Source organism: Peromyscus californicus, unplaced genomic scaffold, assembly GCF_007827085.1.
Source record: "Peromyscus californicus insignis strain IS unplaced genomic scaffold, ASM782708v3 Scaffold_13__1_contigs__length_99412109, whole genome shotgun sequence".
Taxonomy (NCBI): domain Eukaryota; kingdom Metazoa; phylum Chordata; class Mammalia; order Rodentia; family Cricetidae; genus Peromyscus; species Peromyscus californicus.
Window position 1 is genome coordinate 93,990,281 of NW_026294424.1, and position 21,513 is coordinate 94,011,793.

General features: G+C 42.2%; 1 protein-coding gene across 6 annotated transcripts in view; it reads left to right on the forward strand.

Annotated features, from left to right (window-relative positions):
* The window catches only part of Ptpn13 (protein tyrosine phosphatase non-receptor type 13), a 187,684-nt gene that overhangs the window by 147,210 nt on the left and 18,961 nt on the right, over positions 1-21,513 (forward strand). For all 6 annotated transcript variants that reach the window (XM_052735547.1, XM_052735548.1, XM_052735549.1 and 3 more), the window contains 10 exons: positions 792-963; positions 4,437-4,595; positions 6,197-6,368; positions 6,466-6,676; positions 9,918-9,988; positions 12,804-12,865; positions 16,176-16,269; positions 16,880-17,017; positions 17,712-17,800; positions 21,450-21,496. In XM_052735547.1, the coding sequence (XP_052591507.1) occupies positions 792-963; positions 4,437-4,595; positions 6,197-6,368; positions 6,466-6,676; positions 9,918-9,988; positions 12,804-12,865; positions 16,176-16,269; positions 16,880-17,017; positions 17,712-17,800; positions 21,450-21,496 (1,215 nt within the window). The remainder of the gene's footprint in view (positions 1-791; positions 964-4,436; positions 4,596-6,196; positions 6,369-6,465; positions 6,677-9,917; positions 9,989-12,803; positions 12,866-16,175; positions 16,270-16,879; positions 17,018-17,711; positions 17,801-21,449; positions 21,497-21,513) is intronic.

Here is a 21,513-nt window from a genome sequence, read left to right on the forward strand (position 1 = left end):
GGGAGGGCCATGGGATTTGCAAATGGCAAGACCAGGAGACAGGAAAAAGAAAATGTTTGAAAGCATAGGAGGAGCCTGCAGGGTAAAAATGTGTCCACGCCTTGACTGTTGGTGGCTCTGTGTGTTTATGTCCAGCCACACTTGCCTGCATTCTCCCTCCCCACCTCCCTCCCTCCTTCCTTTCATCTTGTCCCCACTTCCTTCATGCCCGGTTTTTTATCCAGAGTGACCACAGGAAGCAGTCCTGTCATCCCAGGTACTTGGAAGACTGAGGGAGGAAAGAGTCAAAGGCAGCCTAGACAGTCTGCAAGACCTTCTCTCATATTAAAAAAAAAAAAAATTACAAAGAGTAGCAGATAAGAACAGAGCACTTGTCTAGCATGAATAAAACCCCAAGTTCAGTCTCCACTTTTGGGAAATAAATATTTAAGTCAACAGGTAAATGACCACAAGCATAAGATGTTGTTCTTCTTTCTCCTTTTCTTACTGGGTTAAAATCCAAATTAGACCCCAGGTGACACTAGCTTCCATCTTGAATAACAACTAGGAGTAGAAAGTATATATACTTAAGTCTAGATTGTCTTACTGTCCTTATGTAGCTTAGAGAACTTATTCAAAAGTTAAACCTGCATAGAGAATAAATAAATGGTAATACTAGCATATAGTAGACATTGAATAAACCCATAGTGTAAAAGCTAGTGAGGACCTCACTCAAAAACAGACAGAAACATCAACCTGAATATTGACACTGAGATGTACCCACAATAGCGCTGCTTCCTTTATCTCTGTAGTCATCCCCCTCCGGATGTGAGTCCTGGACAAATCTGTCAGTCCCAGTCAGAATTTGCTGCTTCTGACTCGGTTGAGAAATACTATACACATCTTGCTTCTGAGCTGAACAAACCAGAAAACTTGACCACTTTGAAAAATGACTTGGGAAACCACCTGGAGGACTCTGAGCTGGTGAGCTTCTTTCTCTATTACAAACAATAAAACAGTTGTCATTTTTCTCAGTGAAGGGATAGATGTATGGATGCTTTTTCTGTCAGCTGGAGAAACAGCTGTGTTGTAGAGCAGTTCATGTTACACTTACTGAATGAATGACAGCCCTCTCTGCTGTTTCCCTGGTGAGAGATTCGGGGCAGATGGAAAGTATGTCTGCTGCCCTGACTGTCTCACTGCCTTGCTGCCATTTTGGCAGACACCTGTAGACAAATACCGTAATTCTCCTGATTCCTAGTAGCTTTGGCTGTGCAGTGGGCTGCTGACTTCAGAAGACTGGGGACATTTAATGACCATATACAAAACTCCTGCACAGCGTTTAGACGATGCTACAGACAGGTGCTTATCGTTGTTTTTATTTCTTGAATCTCTGTGAATTACCTATTGATTTTATGTGTGTGTGCATGTGTGCACACATGCATGTGGATGTGTGCTCATGTGGGTGTATGTGTGTGCACGTGCATGTGGAGACCAGAGGTCAACCTCAGACATTGTTTTTCTGGAGCCATCCACTTGGATTTTTTGAGACGGTCTCATTTGTCTGGAGCTGGCCAAATGGGCTAAACTGGTTGGCCAGTGAACTCCAGAGATCAACTCGTCACTGCTTCTTCAATGCTGGAATTATAGGCATGCACTACCATACCTGGCTTGTATCTACTGAGTGTCGGGGGATGGGGGTTCAAAGATGTGTGTAGATACATGCATGTGAAGACAGAGGAATAGTCCTCAGTGCTGTTACCCATAAGTGCTGTCCAGTTCCTTTGAAACAGGGTCCTCCACTGTCCCAGAACTCACAAATTGGGATGACTGGCTGGCCAGCAAGTCCCAGGAATCCTCTGTCTTCCCCTATCAGTGCTGAGACTATAAGTACATCTCGCCACAACCAGCTTTATGGGGGGGTCCAGCCCAGGCCTCATGCTTGTGTAGAAAGCACTTTCGTGACTAAACTCTCTTCCTGTCATGAATTAGTGAGTTTCTAATACTTGAATATAGTTTTTCTTTTAAGTTTTTGTGTATATAACTACGATGTTTACTCTGTAGTAATAGCCTTAAACTTTACATATATAGAGACATATATATATATACACAGAGAGAGAGAGAGAGATATACTTTGAGAATTTCATACATGCATAAAACGTATTTTGATCACATTGATCTCCCATTTTTCCCCCTGTACTCCTCCTGGATCCATTCCCATCCCTCATCTCTACCCCAGCTCAATTCTCCCTCTTTTTTCTAAATAACCCACCAAGTCCAGTTTGTCCTTCCCATGTACTCATGGATGTGGGGCCATTGATGAGAGCAGTGTTGACCTGCCAGTGGCCACACTCTTAAAGAAAACTGGCTCTCCTTTCCTATCACCTTGTCAATGGCTCCTCAGCCGGAGGTGGGGGCTCATGGATCACCCCCCTCTGCTGCAGTGTTGACTGTCTTGTCTTGTACAGGTCGTGGGCAGGCTACTGCAGCTGCCATGAATTTACCAGTACAATGGCCCTGTCATGTCCAGAAAACACGGTTTCACCCCAGTCCTTCCTGACCTCTGGCTCTTAGAATCTTCCCACCCTCTCTTCCAAAATGGTCCCTGGACCTTGAGGAAGGGGATATAATGTAGGTGTCCCATTTATGTCTGAACACTCCATACACAGTCTCTGTACTTTGGCCAGTTGTGAGTATCTGCATTAACTGTTTTTCACTGTGCAAAGAACCTTCCCTGATGAGGTCTAAAAGGCACTGATATTTAGATACAGAGTTCACAAATGTAGAGGGAAGATTGTTTATCAAAAGAATAGTAGTAGATTGATATCTGGAGCCTGCGAACACTCCAACGTTGTGTTCTTGGCTTGATTTACAGTACTGGGCATGTACTTAGTTAGGGCTTTTATTGCTGTGAAAAGACTCCCATAACATCTGTGCCACTGTTGCACGGTGGCATCTCCTGCCTTGCTGGTCACTGTTACAACTTACAGGCTCCCAGCTGGGTAAGGCTGTTGATGGTTTTCCCCCCAGCAGCCTGCACAGCCCCTTCCAGTACCGTGAAAGCTAGCCAGGAGGGAAGAAGCTTTCTTGTCAGTAAGAACGACGTTTCTGTGTCCTGTGACTAAGGTGTGGGGTGTCTTCAGCAACTGGGTCTTACCCTTAAGTTCTGGTGGATAACCAAGAGCATTGCGGTATCTTGTGTTGTTTTGGGAGACAGCTCGTGGGGAAGTACCCGACACTTGGCATTGGACTTTTGTATTTGATAGTCTATGGTTTCTGGAAGAAGTATTAGCTTCACAAATTCCAACTAAACTCTTTGTTATGAAAAAATAACATGCACATATGAACCTTATAAAACAGTGGATTTCCATACAGCTTTTTCAACGTTCTTATGTTAGTTATCCCTCTCCTATTCCTCTTCAGCCTTCCCCTCCCATCCCTTTCCCCAGTTTTAATGCCCCCCACCCCCAAAGCCTTAAAATTTCTAAGCCTGCAAATCAAGCTTAGGAAAAAACTTCCCAAGATGAGAATTTTTTTACATGAATTTAAAGTCAGCCTTTTTCCACTGTTTATTAGCCAAGTAATAAATGTTTATGTCAAAACATCATAAAACAAGTAAGGAAAAAAAAAAAGGAAAGGCACTTATAATCTTATCCCCAAACCATAAGGATTTTGGACCAAAATAGTATTTTCATAATTTTCATTTTCCTGTAATTGTGTGGTAGGGTGTGTGTGTGTGTGTGTCTGTGTCTGTGTCTATGTGTGTGTATCTCTGTGTGTCACAGAGCAGACGGGTGGGTGTACATAAACATTTCAGTTTCACTCTTAGCAATAAAATCTGTCGTTGGCCATATAAGCACCCTCCACTCCCAGCCGAAGTCTTTTGAGTTTGTTACACATCTTATTGAAATGAAGCTGTGACCCACACTCATCCAGATACTTCATAGTTTTACAAAAACAACAGCAAACAAAGCATCCTTTTGTGTCTCCTGCCTTCTGTCTTGGTTGATTAAAAATGTGGAGGATTTTTCTAAACCTTCCCCTCTCAAACCTAGTGTTGATCTTCAGAGTGCCGTCGCTCTGCCTCCTTGTTTATAGTACTGTAGATGCAAGAACAAAGCAGGGGCTGAGGGACAGCTCAGTGGGGACGCCTTGCCTGGCATGTCGGAGGCTCTGGACCCAATCCTAGCTCTTCCAGATAGAAAGCAATCAGAATGAACAACAGCAGGAAGGAGGCGGGGCAAGAGTCTGGAGACAAACACATAACTACAAACTTCAAAACGCCACATGCTTGGAAAGAAAGGAACACTCTGTCTAGAATTGAGAAGATGTCTCATGGCCAAGTTAAGTAAACTTAAGATTAGGGTTTGTGCTCTCTTAACCAAGGGCAACACTATCCATGTGTGTTTGTCTGTAGACAACGTAGACAACCTTAAATCAATCTGTTCTTTCTCCAGGAAGTAGAGCTTCCCATTACCCTAATTAAATCAGAACAAGGAAGTCTGGGCTTTACAGTAACCAAGGGCAGTCAGAGCATTGGTTGTTATGTCCATGACGTCGTACAGGATCCAGCCAAGGCTGATGGAAGGCTGAAGCCGGGAGACCGCCTAGTAAAGGTGAGGCATTTGGGGGCTGGAGGGACAGCTCGGTGGTTTAAGAGCACAGGCTGCTCTTCTAGAGGACCTGGGTTTGATTCCCAACACCAGCATGTTGGTTTACAGCTTTCTATAACTCCAGTTCCAGGGAACTCGGTGCCCTCTTTTGGCCTCTGCAGGCATCAGGCACACAAATGGTATAGACATGGATCCAAGCAAAACACTCATATGCATAAAATACTTTTTTAAATGAGACATTTAAGGGGAATAGGGATATTTGTACAAATGTCTTAATCCATTGTTTTGTTACTATTGTGAAATTCCTTACACAAGCCAACTTTAAAAAGAAAAAAAGTTTAGTTAGCTCACAGTGTGGGAGCTTTAAAAACATGGCACCAGCAACTCAGCTCTAGTGAAGGCATCATGCCTGTCTTAGGGTTTTTATTGCTGTGAAGAGACACCATGACCATGGCAACTCTTACAAAGGAAAACATTTAATTGGGTGGTTTACAGTTGAGAAGTTCAGTCCATTATCATCATGGTGGGACATGGCAGCATGCAGGCAGAGGTGGTGCTGGAAAAGGAGCTGAGAGTTGATCTTGATCCACAGGCAACAGGAAGTGAACTGGAACTAGGCACAGCTTAAACATAGTCCTCAAAGTCTGCCCCCACCATGACATACTTCCTCCAACAAGGCCACATCTCTGAATAGTGGCACTCCCCATAAGCTTATGGGGGCCAATTACATTCGAACTACCACAATACCTGTATAAGAGGAAGAGATCATATCTCAAAAGGATGCCAGAGAGTCTGGGATCCCACTGCTCCTTCTACAGGTATACTACTGACTACTCTTCACCATCTAAAGGTCCTACCACTGAAGACCTACCACTGAAGACCATATCAGTGACCAAAAGCAAGTCAACACTGGAGAAGGAAGGAAGTTGGGTTAATATGACACTGTTTCTCTGGTTTATATTGTCATTCCCCACCACTTTAAAAATGAAGGCTTCAGCAAGGCAGAGGGCCACGTGCCTGTAATCCCAGCACTTGGGAGATAGAAGCATTGGGACCAGGAATCAAAGGTTTTCTTGACTACATAATGAGTTCAACTTAAGACCCTGTCTCCAAAAAGAGGGTGAAGAAAATGTAGCCAAATTGGTAGCATATGTGTAGCTTGTATGAAGCCCTGAGTTCAAGCCTCAGTACTACATAAACCTAATTTGGTGGCACGAACCTGTAATCCCAGCACTTGGGATGTGGAGACAGGAGGATCAGAAGATCATTCTCCACTACAGCCTTTATACGAAGCTATTTGGGAATTACTCCAACTGCAAGTCCTTTTAATCTCTCCAGGGTCTCTCAAGTGCATGAGACAGCAAGTCTCCTAAGTTCTGAAAGATAAAACTTGTATATTAGCAAAGCAGTAAGGTCTGTGTACATTTGTTAGCGACTTTATGTTGTTTATAATGGCTTGATCATTGTCCCTATGATTTCTGCAGGGAACAGGATTCTAATAAATTAGAGACTACATTACCATAAATCTCTTACTGGCTAATACAGGTTATAATTAGATTTCCTGTTCTGAAAATCAATCCTAGTTTGCCTCTCTCACTTTGTAGGTTAATGATACAGATGTTACAAATATGACCCACACTGATGCAGTGAATCTGCTGCGAGCTTCGCCAAAGACGGTCAGATTAGTTCTTGGGCGGATTCTAGAGTTACCCAGGATGCCCGTGTTTCCCCATTTGCTGCCTGACATTACAGTAACATGCCGTGATGAGGAGTTAGGTAAGAAAAGCACAAGCTTTGTTCAGTATGACTTTCTTGGCATAATTAAAAGTAAGACTCTCGTGACTGAGAAACAATTGTTTTCTACTCTGTGAAGGATTTTCTCTGTCTGGAGGTCATGGCAGTCCACATGAAGTGGTGTATATTAGTGACATTAACCCACAGTCGGCTGCAGCTGTGGAAGGTAACCTGCAGCTCCTGGATATCATCCATTATGTGAACGGAGTCAGCACACAAGGAATGACCTTGGAAGAAGCAAACAGAGCGTTGGACCTGTCACTTCCTTCAGTGGTGCTGAAAGCAACAAGGTACTGGACACTCACAGCCATCAAAAGAGGAATATTAGACCAGAGTTCTGACAGAGCCAGGTAACCAAGCAGCGAAGTGTCGCAGCATGATTCCAGTTAGCACATATCAGAATGTCTTCAGTTGCAAGTAACAAAATACAGCTTAGTTCTGTTTGGCCAAGAGAGGGAATTTATTGTTTTGCGTAATTTCCAAAGTATTAATAAGGTTTGTTTTTGCTGTTTGCCATTATCCTCTGTTTGTATCAGTTTTCTCTACGGTGGTCAGATGAGTGTGCCAGTTATGTGTCTCAAACCTGCACACCACACTGTCTAGAGCCATCTTCGAGCAGAAATGTCTGCAGCCACCACTGATAACCAATGTGTGCCTAGCCTTTGAGGGGACCAGTCTCTGAACTGCAGACAGAAATAAACCAGGTGGCTTTGGGCAGTTAGGCCTCATTCCCAGAAGTATAGTGGCATCAGCCCTCCTGGAACTCAAGTCATCTGTTGAGGCACAGAGGAACCATTACTACAGCATTAAATGCAAACAGCACCTTCCCTCACTTGTAGAGGAAAAGTGTTAAGAAAACATGGGTATTGATTTCCTATGGCTTCTCTAACAAATTACTATAAACAACCCAAGATTATCATCTCTGAAGTTTTTGAGGTGAGAAATGGAAATGGATCTCCCTGGGATAAAGTCAAGGCATCCACTGGATTATATTCCTTCTGCAGGTTATAAGAAGAATCCAGTTTCCTTGCCATTACCACTTTCCTTGGCTTCTTGCCCCTCCATGGTCAAAGGCAGCACCTCCATACTCCCTGCTTCTGTTGCCCAGTCTCTTCCTCTGACTTGGATTTTCCTGCCTCATCGTTGACTTGTTAGGGCTCCAGCAATGACAACAGGGTCCTAATAGTCCACGTTGAAGTCCCATTTCTTTTGCTCTGTGAAGTGGCATCTCACAGGCTCTCTAAACTACATCATAAGAGTACAGACATCTTTGGGAAGCGTCATTCACCTCCCACAGCGCCAGTGAATCCAGGCTTTCTAGGTTGTAGACTTAAGACAAGCTATGTGAAGGGGAAATTGACAACTGTATCTATGAATAATATTTTCCAAAATACAAGTGGAATACTAAAACCATTGGTAAACTTGCTAGTTCATTGTAGATTGTGTACTTTTTCCCCTTCTCTCTGACCTGACTCTCTGTGTGTCTAAACGTTAGTTTGATACACAGTTGTTTTCCTCGGTGAAGGGGAATAAATGGGAAAGAGAAAATACTTTGTAGGAATTCACATCACTGTTAAGCTTAGGTATAGGCTGGATGTTTTACCTCAGAATCAGGGAGCACTCTTCAGTCTGTCCTGGAGTGACGTTCTGTTCCCTTTCTACCTCTGTCTTAGCTGCTATCTCAACAGATGTCGGAGTAATGTCCTCCATGTTCTCCTTCAGCTCTGTACTGTCACCGTCATAATCCATGACAAATAGTAGAAGCAATAATGGACGGGTGGACATTCGTGGTGACTGTATATGTCAGGAGCTATAATGGGGGTAGAATTTACCTTAGTTAATTGCAAGCTGGTGACCCTGGCTATTGTTATTTCATGGATTCCAGCAGATGTGCCTCGAGAAATAAAGGGACTTTTATTGCTAATGGCACAACAAGCAGCATGAGCGTGGTGTGGATTCCACGTTTGTCCAGAGGCCCTAGAAAAGGTGTGCATGGGTCTGATGGAGACCACAGCAGAGGTTCTGTCACAGACTTATTACCAAAGCGACCTGAGGAACCCCTCACTTCAGAGCAGCCTATGAAGAGAGTCTGGTTGGGTTGGTTTGCTTCGGTTTGTTGAAGGGGCTGCTCCTTGCAAACAGAACCTTGAGAAATAACCTATGTTAAAGGTGTAAAGACCTTGCAATCTTAAGCAGCCCAGCAGGAGCATACAGGTGTGCTGAGCGTGTGGTATTGTGCATCTGCCATAATGGTGCCCCTTAGGTATCCTTGAGTGTTAGCACGCTGGTCTGCTAACCCCATTCCCAGTGTGCTTGCTCACTTGCGGCTGCTCTTGATTTTGGGTAGTACTGTTCATTGGGTGATTCTTAGAACAAAGGTTTTTTTTTTTTTTCACCCTAATCTAAAAGAAAAGCATATTCATACCAAGGGGTCTGTATATAAAAACTTGGTAAACTTACTTTGAACTGTCCACAGAGTTAAGTCGTACAGTCAGCTCAATTACCATGTTCCCAAGTAGGATGAGCACTAGGATGAAGTGCTGAACTCAAACCTGAAGAAAGATTATGTAGAGGAGTTAATTCTCAGTGGAGATGCAGTTCCGTCTCCAGCTCTGTCAATAACAACAGTAATAAGGACAGTGTACTTGCTGAGCATGGTGGTCCGGACCTTTAACCCCTGTGCTTGGGAACCAGAAGCAAGAAGATCGGTGGTTCACATACCCTTGCAGAACAAACTTGAGGCCAGCCTGGACTAAGTGAGAAGGAAATGGAGAACAGAAAAGAAAAAAGCCATCCTTCATTTTCTTTTCCTTTTTTTTAACCTTTGTGAGGAGAGGGTGGGGGAGGAGTGGGTATATATCTCACATAGTGTGATGGTTTGAAGGAAAATGGCCCCCAAAGGGAGTGGTATTATTAGGAGGTGTGGCCTTGTTAGAGGAAGTGTGTCACTGTGGAGGCAGACTTTGAGGTCTCATATATGCTCAAGCCATGCCCAGTGTGACAGACCATTTCCTGTTGCCTGCAAGATGTAGAATTCTCAGCTACCTCTCTAGCACCATGTCTGCCTGTATGCTACCATGTCCCACCATGATGATAATGATAATAAGTGATAACAGCTCTGTAAAATATTACTAGTGTCAACCTAGTGAGGTTGTAATGAGGTGTGTAATTTATACCTCTGAAACTGTAAGCCACCCAATTAAATGTTTTCCTTTATAAGAGTTGTCATGGTCATGGTGTCTCTTCACAGCAGTAGAAACCTTGACTAAGACACATAGTGTGGATCTCACTTTTCACTTTGTTGGAGAGAGGTTCTTGTTCACTGTTGCATACATCAGGCTGGCCTGCAAGTTTCCAAGATCGTTGGATCATCCTGCGTCTATCTTTCATCTCACCGTGGGAGCACTGAGTTACAGACATACATGAAGAATTTCATTAGATCCTGTCCACACTTGGCAGCGTGCCTAGACTCAGCCCTAAAGTGAAGCTTCTGAAACCTTTGTAACTGTTCTTTCTTTGTGTGTTCTACAGAGATGGTTGTCCGGTGGTGCCTAGTTCAACGAGACCTGCCATCTCAGGATCCAAGCTCACCAAAGCCAACGGTATGACAGACACATTTACTTTAACAGAGCTTATGGAGAGGTGACTTTCTTCTGGACAGCAAGTTGGATACTATCACTAAACTTTTTCTTAACTTTCTAGAATGTTTTACAGGATCTAAGTGAAAGTACTCTATTTAAGTGATAACAGCTCTGAAACTCAATATATATTAGAAAAATAGCAGAGCAGAAGTGTATATCCAGTGGACCTGAAAAGTCTGTGTGTCCTCAGAAAGTCCGCTAATGCTTATCTAAGCCTCCATTTCCCATCAGTAAAATATTACTAGTGTCAACCTAGTGAGGTTGTAATGAGGTGTGTAATTTATACAGACACTGACGGAATGTCTCCTCTGGGCTAGGGACCCACCTGCACATTGTGGGTTCATCAGTGTGCAAACAAGTATCTATCTCACCTGGTAGCATAATGACAGAAGCAGTGGAAAAGCTGTATTAGCCATTGTCTGTAAAGTTCATTTAGATGAAGCTTGCCTGTAAGTACTTTAGTCCTCATTATAAACAGATCCTTCTAAAATTACTGTTGTATTGCTTCATAGCAATGCACAGTGGAAGAGAAACTGAGGCACCGAGAAGCTTGCTAACTTTGCCCAAGCCCACTGTCTTAGTCAGGGTTTCTATTGCTGTGAGGAGACACCATGACCATGACAACTCTTATAAAGGAAAAAATATTTAATTGGGGTGGCTCATTTATAGTTCAGAGGTTCAGTCCATTATCATCATGGTGGGACATGCAGCATGCAGTCAGATGTGGTGCTGGAACAGTAGCTGAGAGTCCTATATCACAAGAAGTGGTGGTATCTTGAGCATATATAAGACCTCAAAGTCCATCTCCGCAGTGACACACTTCTTCCAACAAGGCCACATCTTCTAACAGTGCCACTCCCTTTGTGGACCATTTTCTTTCAAACCACCACACCCACAAAGTTAATGAAGAGTAAGTCTAAAATTTAAACCCAGAAGATCTGATTCCCACTGTGTTATATAATCAGGACTACAAATGTAGCTTTTTTTTTTTTTTTTTTTTTTTTTGGTTTTTCGAGACAGGGTTTCTCTGTGTAGCTTTGCGCCTTTCCTGGAACTCACTTGGTAGCCCAGGCTGGCCTCGAACTCACAGAGATCCGCCTGGCTCTGCCTCCCAAGTGCTGGCATTAAAGGCGTGCGCCACCACCGCCCGGCACAAATGTAGCTTTGATTGCTAATGCTGAGACAGACATTAGACACAGAGGGATGTGGGTGAACTGGAGCACTGTGAACTCTGTCCTTGGTGTGAAGAGTCTTTCACGGTTGGAGAGAGTAACACCCAATGCCAGCAGCAACTGCTGGAAACCATACCACAGCAGTTTGTCTGTTAGAGCCAAGGGTTAGTTCCCTGCTCTCCATAAGTTCATTTCAAGCAGATGAGCTCACAAAACTGAAGAGAACATTTCCTGCCTGTCTGTCTGTCCGTCCAGGGCCCACACCTTGTGGAGAGCACCTCTGTCTGCTCTCTGGCTTGACTCCCTGGAACTAAGTTCTGTGGGACCGAGAAGGGAAAGAGAAAGCACAAGAGGAGGCTGTAAACAACTACCTACGATGTCTAATAGTGTGCCCGGAGGACTTCTGGATCTAGTAGCTTGTTTTGATAGGCTCTTTCAGTTATTTTTCCTGGAGTTCTAAAATGTATTACATTTCTTTCAAAGAAAATGAGATAATTCCTGGGGTCTATGTAACACCAACCACAAAGTTACAGAAATATGTTAATAAAAATTCTGCCTCAGCCTTCATCCTCCTACCAGCATTATCTGCAGGTCATTCTCAGATAGAAGCCCTGGGACTCATGTACTACAAAGAGAGAAAAAAATCAGTATTTTATCTAGAATATACTTAAAGTACTTTTCCATTTATCCACGTATGGTGCCTGTGCCAAGGCACTTTGGGAAATGAACCTCTCCCACACAGGAGTAGAGTGAGTTCAGTTCCACACTTGTCACATTGTAATGGTGCTCCCTTCAGGTGGGATGATTTCCATTCGGGCTCTCTTACTTGAATCATTCAGTCCCAAACAGCTTGTTTTGTCGGAGTTGGTGCAGGGTCTCCCTCTGTAGTCCAGGCTGGCTTCATATTCATAGCAATCCTCCTGCCTCTGCTTCCCAAGCACTGGAATCGCAGATGTAAATAATATACCTACAAAGGGAAAATCAGCTTTGGTATGTACTATTTTCTCTCAGGGATTTGGTTCCCCTCCCCGTGGTGTGGTGGTGCACACCTGTAATCCCAGCACTTGTGAGATGAGGCAGGAGGATAAAGTGCTCAGGGGCATTCTGAGTATATACCAAGTTGGAGGCCGGTCTGTGCCATGGGAGACCCTGTCTGAAAAAAGAATTTGGATGTGGTTTTTTTGTTTGTTTTTAAGTTAAACCATTCTATATTTTATGCTACTTACTTGGCTTACAGCATTTGTATTCTGACCTTTTTCATGTATAATTAAAAATAACATCCTTAGAAAATACGGGGTGTCTTTATTTCATATGGATCAGAATTCTTTGAAGATTTTTGGCATTTGTTTATTTGCGTAGTGTGTACACACACTGATGCCATTGTGCATGAATGTGGTCAAAGGACAGCCTGCAGGTGTTGGCTCTCCTCAGCCCAGGTGTTTCTAGTCTTGGTGACAAGCACTCACCCTGTTGTTGCATCTCACTGGCCCTGTATCAGAATTTTTAGTTGAGTTGTATCTTCAGAGTTATGTATCTTGGATAATTTCCATGTCTCTCTTGTAATTTCAGTTGTCTCACATACCACTCTATGCTGTTCCTTTCAGGCCATACCAGTACGCAGCCTTGTGGCCGTCCTGCTCTCACACCTCAGAATTCCTTCTCCAAGGCAAGAAAAACAAACTCCTTTCACATCTTTCTTACTTTTAATAACCAATGTGTTTATGTTCCATGCCAAATTGATGTTGTAATTAAATGTTGTTAAGACACATATGCTCACAGTAGGAGTCTGTTGTGATGAATTAAGGAGGCTTTGCTAAGTAAACTCAAAATGCAGAGCTTTCAAGCCTTCGCCCTTTGGTACATTGACTTTCATGGCTAATGGCTTGACTGGGTAATATTAGCATCAGGATGTTTGGTTAATGTACACAGTCCCTTCACTTGTCTCTTGGACTATAGGAAGAGAGGTGTGTAATTAACAACAACAAAGTCGCCCTCTCAGGTTAATGTTAGCCACCAGCAGCCTGAGAAGGCTAAACCTATGGCCCTGGTAAGGACCAACAGTATTAGCCAAAGAAACAGACTCGCTTGTTTTGAAAGACTTAAGTAGTGTTTTCCAGATAATAAAGTGAGGTCTTAAACCACTTAGGATTAGCACAGAGAACTGTCATTTGGCAAAGCTTTAGATGCTGTGTGAGTTCCACTTGATGTTCTCTCTAAGTGTACTTGTGTACCCTTCAGTTTGGGTAATGTTTATTGTTTTGTTTTCTTCTGTCCATGTTATGTGATTTTTCTGAAAGCATCACAGCTGGATTTTTATTCTGTTGGACTGCTTTAAACTACACTCACCCCATGAGTCAAGTCACACCCTTACTATTCAGATGTCCGCTTGAGTAGTATAAAAGGCATATTCTCCCATTTAAAACACTTTTCTTTAGTTAATCCAAAAAAAGAAAAAATCATACCATCTCAACGTAATTCTGGACATGAGCTGGGTTTTCAAGAAGAAATTTTGTATAGTGAACAGAAGCCCATTCTACACCTTTCTGACACCACATCATGTTATGGCACACATTTTATGTGGTAAGTCCCGGAACACGCAGCAGTGGGAACCATGTTTAGGCAGAAATTACTGTAGCACAAAAGTGGCGTTTTGTGTGTGTTGTTTGCATTGTGCTATAGCAGAGTTGCTTTCATGGTGGTCCAGATCTTCAGCCTCACACAGCTGAAGCAACGGTTTTCCAATGTTACTCGTGCTGGAGAGTGTTTGCTTCTTTTTTAAGTGTCAGTGTGTTGACAGAAAGAAGTGTAGTTTCTATTGAATTAACATCAAACCCTGGAAACATAGGGCCTTTATTATTGTGGGTGCCAACATTTCTGTCAGAATTTAAATCTTCAGGAAGTCTCATTAACAAAATTCTTGCTTGAACACTAATATTCAGACCTTGATTTCTCGTGGAAAATGGGATTTCACAGCCATTGATGCTGTGGGTGCTACATGACCAGCTTATGAGATGTAGTGCTGTCATATCTAACAGCTTCATAAGAAGAGTTAGGGCTCCAGAGTGAGCCACAGTACACATCGTGATTTAGTCAGTTAATTTTATCAGTTTATCCAAATCTACTTTTTTTCCTGTCTTTTTTCATTTTTTTCTTTAATTGAACAGAGACTTATTTTCCGTACAACATATTCTTACCATGGTTCCCCTCCCCCAACTCCTCTGAGATCAACGCCGCCTTCTATCCAACAGAATCCAACCCTTTCTGTCTCTCACTGGAAAACAGGCATCTAAAGAATAGTAATAAACTATGATAAAGCGAAAACAGACAAGCCAGAATAGGACAAAAGTCAGACAGAAGAACGAGCCAGAGAAAAAGCATGAAATCGCCGGGCGGTGGGGTGCAGGCCTTTAATCCCAGCACTCAGGAAGCAGAGCCAGGCAGATCTCTGTGAGTTCGAGGCCAGCCTGATTTACAGAAGGAGATCCAGGACAGGCACCAAAGCTACACAGAGAAACCCTGTCTCGAAAAACCAAAAGGAAAAAGAAAAAACACAAAATTCACATGTAGACACAGAGACACATTTTCGCATACACTGGAATCCTTTAAAAACACAACACTAGAAGCCATAACGTATACAAAAATGACTTGTGAGATAAAGTAAAAAATACAATAAAAATTTTAAAGGCTCTGTAGTAAACCTTATGAGACAAAGAACCTCCAGAGATGTCATCAACTTGATTTTGTGCTGGCCATCTACTGCTGGGCATTAGACCTACCCTTAAGACTACTTTGTATCCCCAGTGAGACTGTTGGAGTGAACCAATTTTTCGTTTGTGAGTAGTTATCAATTGGACGTATAACTGGAGACCAGATAGGCCAGGGACTTAGGGAAAAACCAAATATCATTGTTCTGCTAAAGGAATATGACCATAACGTGACTCCTAAGAACATTCTATAATACTCATAGGTCAGTTTTTCCTCAGCCATCATCAGAGAAGCTTCCTCCTGCAGTAGATGGGAACAAACACAGAGACCCACAGCTGGACAATGTGCAGAGAATGAGAGACCTTAGAACACTTAGTTTTAGGTGAGATCGACACACATAAACTCAGAGACTGTGGCAGCATGCACAGGGCCTGCCCTGGTCTGCACCAGACATGGTCCCAGCATGAGAGGAGAAATGAGCATGTGCCCCCATCCCTAACCCAGAAACAATGTCTCTTTTAGCTGTGCTGGGAATTGAGCCCAGCTGTGCAAATGCTCTAGCACTGAACCATGGCGCTACATTGTCCTTGTAGGCTGTGCTATAGTCTGTCAGCTGAATGTTGCCTTCAGTTCAGTGATGTATAGTGATTCCATAGTTATAGTCCATTGTTCTGTCCTTAAATTCACAAGAGAGCTAAACTATACTGCAGAGTCTTTACACCTAACAAATGTCAAGTCACCAAATTGGAGCATGCATCCATGTAACACACTGATGAGTAATTAAAAAGTTTGTTGTCTTTTGTCTAAGAACAGTGTTGTATACATATAATTCCAACATTAAGAGCTGAAGCAATAGGAACGTGAGTTTGAGGCCTCCCTGTGCTGCATAGCAAGACCCTATCTAAGAAGGAAGAACCAAAAATAATTGTATTCCTTTTTCATAACTTTTAGGCCTTTGTAATCCTATTAAACTTTTCTAAAATGTTCTGTAGAAGAAAAAAACCTCATAAAATATGCCTCAAATAAGAGCTTTGTGTAGTCTAATAAATTTAAGAAATAACACAATTTCCGATGTGTTCGATGATGGGAACCCCATCCACTTTGCACACTTCACTCCACAGATATTTTCCAGTAACACAGATGCAAAATGCAAAGATCTAATAAGAGTTTGTACTCAGCGGGAAGAGGGGAGGAGCCATGGTCAGTTCTTCTCCAATCCCAGAAGTTAACAAAATAGTAATCTGGTGGTTTGCTGTGCTCTTGTACTTCAGGTTAATGGGGAAGAAGTAGCTGAAGCTGTGGACCCTAGAGGAAAATGCTCATCTTCTCAGATGAGGCACTTAACGGACCGGACCGAAACCAAAGGTAGTTTTCAAATAAGCCACCCAGTTACTGTAAATGATCTAAAAGTTCAGTAATCCCTCCTGTCACCTCACATACTAACACAGCTTTAAAAGGGAAGATTGGTGGGAGAAATGAAAGAATAAGAGACTATAAAACCAGCATTGTTGGTTGCATAATGTGCAGATGTCCGGTATTCGCTCTCGGCTCTAAAATGACTTGGGAGGTTGAAAAGACAGTTACTGCGATTGATGTCTCCTGCATGCTGTGAGCAGCCTTCATAGACTACCAAATGCCTTACAGATTTTATATTGAGAGTATTTTATTGGGCCTGCTGTATCCTTAATCTTGAGAAAATAACATTTTTATTTTTTCATTAGTGAATTACTTGACATTAATTTTATGAAATGAGCATCAGATTGTTAATTTTTCATGAAAAGGTATATATTTCCAGTATTGGCCTTTGTTTTTTGTCTCTAAGCTGCATTTGTGTGGTTGCTCGTCACAGCAGCCAGCATACTTGGTAGAGGAAAAGGACTAGGTCACCATGTCTGTCCTTCCAAGGAGATACTGGCATTTAGGACTGAGACTGTCCCTTTCTCAGTCCTTTTAAAATAAACTCCTGCTTTTCAAGAATCCGATTCCCAAGATGATGACACCTATGATGATCCTCAAGAAGCTGAAGTTATCCAGTCCTTGCTGGATGTTGTGGATGAAGAAGCCCAGAATCTCTTAAACCAGACTAATGCCACCAGAGGGGCCTATTTTCCAGGTCAGTGAACCAGATGAATAAATCAGTGTGCCCAGGAATTCAAGCACATGCGTGGGGGAAAGTTGTTGAGTAAAACTGAATGATGTTAGCAATACCTTCAGCAATTTCTAGACATTGTTTTCAGAAATAAAATAAAATTTGTCTTTTCCTTGTTGGTTTGTGGGTGAGTTCCCTCATTAATGAGACTTAGAATGCATTATTGGAGGCATACATGTAGCTGTGGGTAGAGTGCTTGCCTAGCATGCATGAAGCCCTAGGTTCAGTGCCCAGCACCATATAAACCATGCATGGTGATACACACCTATAGTCCCAGCACTTGGGATATGGAAGCAGGGAGATTAGAAGTTCCCTGTCATCTTCAGTTGCATAGCAAGTTCAAAGCCAGCCTGGACTTCATGAGACTCTTGTCTAAAAAGGAAGAGTATCATCGAAAGTACATGTCATAGCTTTTATTTATAAATATATTAGTCTAAACATCTTCTCCTGCAGTTGACAATAAGCCAGTGTTAAAGCGTGGCCTTTTCACAGGTAAATTCAACTACTATTCTATACCGTGTGTCCTGCCACTTACTCTCTGCTTTCCCAGTCAGCGCACTCGTGTGGTCTATTTACACCTCCTTTAGTGAGTAAAAGAAAGCTTTTCACTGCCTCAGTGCGTTTCTTAGTTCTCTCAACCTGTGTGCTTCTCTCCCAGGTACGCGGAGGACAAACGGGGAGACACCAGAAGAAGGAGGAGCAGACACAGACTTGGATGGTTCTCCATTAGCTGAGGATGTCCCTGAGGTGAGGACTGTACCTGCAGGAGTAGCCTGGGGTACTGCACTTCACCAGAGTTCTGTCTTCACCCGCAAGGGAAAGCAGCGGCAGTGGTGGGGGTGGAGGAAGGCAGGGTTACTTTATTACCTCCCAGTGTGGTCTGACCCAGCAAACGCTGAATCATTTCTCAGTTGAAGGGAGAGAGAGGGAAGGGATGAGGAGAGACAAGAGGTAGAGAGAGTCAAACCTGCTGACTTAGACTCTGAAATTGTCAACCCCGTCTATATACTTACACGCCACTCAGACACACAGGTTATTTCACTGTTACTTACAGTTATGTGTGGATACCAAGAAGCTGTGGCTTCTGTTTATTTCTTATTAGTACATAAAAATTCTATAAACATTGACTGTCTCAACATACACTGTTCTCTAGAGGGTTTATCTGAGATGGTCTTTTATACTGTCATCATATTAGTAGTTATACCACAGGCTCTTTGAAAGGTTTCAGGACTCTTATAAATCATAACAATGGAATTATATTTTCACTACAATATTTTAAAACTGACATCTACTAGGGATGTTCAAAGTCTCTTTTAGAGCTTCGCCTGCCATTTAAAAATTGTCACCTAAAACTTCTTTTCTCTTAAAAAAGAGAAAAAAGCATATTATTTTTGTCCTTCACTATAATGACCTATAATAACAAATGTTTATGTCAGAAGACTTTACTTATATTGATTTTAGGATATATTTTCATTGAAAAATTACTTTAAATGTAACTATTTATTGATGTGAAGTTCCTGTTTAATCTTGTCATACTTATCTTTTCCACTGCTGTGAAAAAACATCATGACCAAGACAACTTACAGAAGGGTTTATTTGGGCTTCTGGTCCCAGGGGCTGAGTCAGTCATAGAGGGGACCATGTCAACCGGCAACAGGCGTGGTGCTTAGAGCAGGAAGCTTGAGGGCTCCCATCTCAAACCTCAAGCAGAAAGCAGAACAAACTAAAAATGGCAGTCTTTAAACTCTAAAAGTTGCCTCCAGTGACATCCATCCTCCAGCAAGGCCACACCTCCTAAGTCTTCCCACATAGAACCACCAGCTGGTGACCAAGTATCTAAATGTCCAAGATTGTGGGGAACATTTCATTCAGACTACCACAGATAGTTATTAATAAAACTTGTATTCTTATCTACCCTACCATCCTGCAATGACAGCAACCCTTCTTTCCAAGAGTGGGCAGGTCCAAGGTCAACACGGCTGATAACTTGGTACCATGGGAAAGGCCCATGTCATTTTTTAATATAAATCTTACCATATTGTCAGAAATCTTATTTTCATTTAACAGTTGTTCATTCCCTCTTTCTATATGAGTGCATACAAATTTACCTCATTCTTTCTAATATACTGTTGTATGGATACACCATGATAGATTAAACCAGTCATCTACTTGGGAGTTCTTTGTTTTGTTTTGATAAATCAACAGTGTAGCAAAGATTCCCATGTCTGTCCTATAAAATAGCTCTCACAAGACAGAATTCATTTTAAAAAACCCAAGTGGCTCATCTGTGTGACCACATGGCAGGTCCCACCATTTTCCTTGTGTCTTCCCTACCCAAGCATTTCACAGGAGCAGGCGCTTGAGTTGGAGCCTGTTTGTATCTTTGGAGTGGCTTACACAACAGGGTTATTTTCTTAGTTCCAAAGGCCAGTGCACCAGCACCACTGGGTTCTGACTCCCGTCTCTCTGGCTTGTGAACAAACTACAATCTTAGCTGTGTCCTTTCCTCTGTATCAGCTCCCTGCCTGGTGTCTGTTCTTCCTCTTGTAAAATACCAGTTCTATTGATCTGGAAGCCCATACCTGTGATCTTACCACACCTTTGACCCTACCTCGCCTGTGACCTTAACATGCCTGTGATCTTGCTTACTTTAATTATCACTTTAAGGTACCATCTGCAGATACAGCCACAGTGGGGGTTAAACTTTAACTTACAAAATTTTAGGGTGATACATTTCTGTCTACATACTTGTGTATGTTAATCAGATTATATTTAACCAGTTGTGAAATTTTATTCATAAAATAAATACATGTTCTAGGCATAAATTCATCCAAAAAATGTATAAACTGAAACTATACCAAGGACATGAAAAGTTCATTTCTTGTTCTTTAATAGTAAACTCTAAAATTAAAATTCTCTCTATAATCATTCAAATTAAATATGGTTCTGTAAAATAATTTAACTTTTTTAGTGGGAGACAAGGTAGTCAGTAAAAATGATTATAAAATTCAGGAAATTAGCATGTGAAATTATCTGGGATTAATCTAAAAATTCAGATTCACAGCAAGAGAATATTCTACTAATTGTCACAAAAATGTTTTGTAATTCATTTTCCCAAAGTGCAAATGAATCCAGGAAATTCTGCTCTGAGAGTGATGCTCGGAGCTGGGCAGATGTTCATAAAGTGTCTAAGAAGCACGTGCAGGGGCCTGCATTCAGATACCCAGTGCCTAGTAATAGCAGGGCTTACTCGTGTAACCCGGTGGTAGGGGGTTGGAGAGAACCTGTGCTCATAAGTTGCAGATCTGCCCCAGAGAAGGGAAGGAAGCACATCCTCATATCCCTGGAGCTCACTGGACAGCAGCCTCGCTGAATATGGGCTCTAGATCCTGGGAGCCCATCTCAAAACATAAGGTAGAAAGCAACCAAGGAAGACACGGGACATCAGCCTCTAGCTTCCACATGCATGCTGACACACACATGCATACATTCATACAAACACATACAATGCACACATTCACCCACCCACACATATATCCACTACAGTGCACACACTTGTGCACACATTCACACGACCACACATATACCTACATACAATGCACACACATGTGCACACATTCACAGACCCATATGAACACCTACATGCAATGCACACACACAAATACATAATGTTTAAAACCAAATACTTGGGGCCAGACCATCTGTATTAATAAATTAGCACTTCCTGAATAGATGAGATATGTACTTTGGAATCATTTTCTACTTAAGCTACAGAGATAGTTCAGCAGTTAAGACCCAAACTCAGTCCCCAGAACCTATTTTGGAAAACTCAAAACCCCTGTAACTCCAGTTCTAGGGGACCTGACAGCCTCTTACGGCCCTCACAGGTACCTGTACACAGCACATGCACACACACATAATTAAAATAAAGTAAATCTTTTCTTAAAAAGAACTACTTGAGCTAAGGGTAAGCAAAGAAAGTCATTACTATTAGCCAACAAAACTTCATAGGCGCTGAAGATGCCTCAGCCACTTTTGGGAGTGTGTGACTTGAATGCCATGTATATATGTAATGTAAGAATGATAACATTGCCAACATAAAAAGTAATTCTCAGAAAAATAATTAAGCTTGGTGCTGGAAGGATGGCTCAGTGGTTAAGAGCATTGACTGTTCTTACTAAAGGACCCAGCTTCGATTCTCAGATCACAACCATCCATCACTCCAGAACCAGGGGATCTGATGGCCTCCTCTGACCAGGGGCATCAAGCATGCACATACACAAGCAAAACACATGTAACATGAAATGAATAAATGTAATTAAAGAAAAAAATTAAGCTTTATGAGATTGGTTTTGTTACAGTGAACTAATTTGACTTTTCTTTCTCTTCATTGTAGTCAGTGAATGGCTTTGAAGAATGTAAAGAAAAAATAAGCAATGAAAGGTAAATAATTTTTCAAC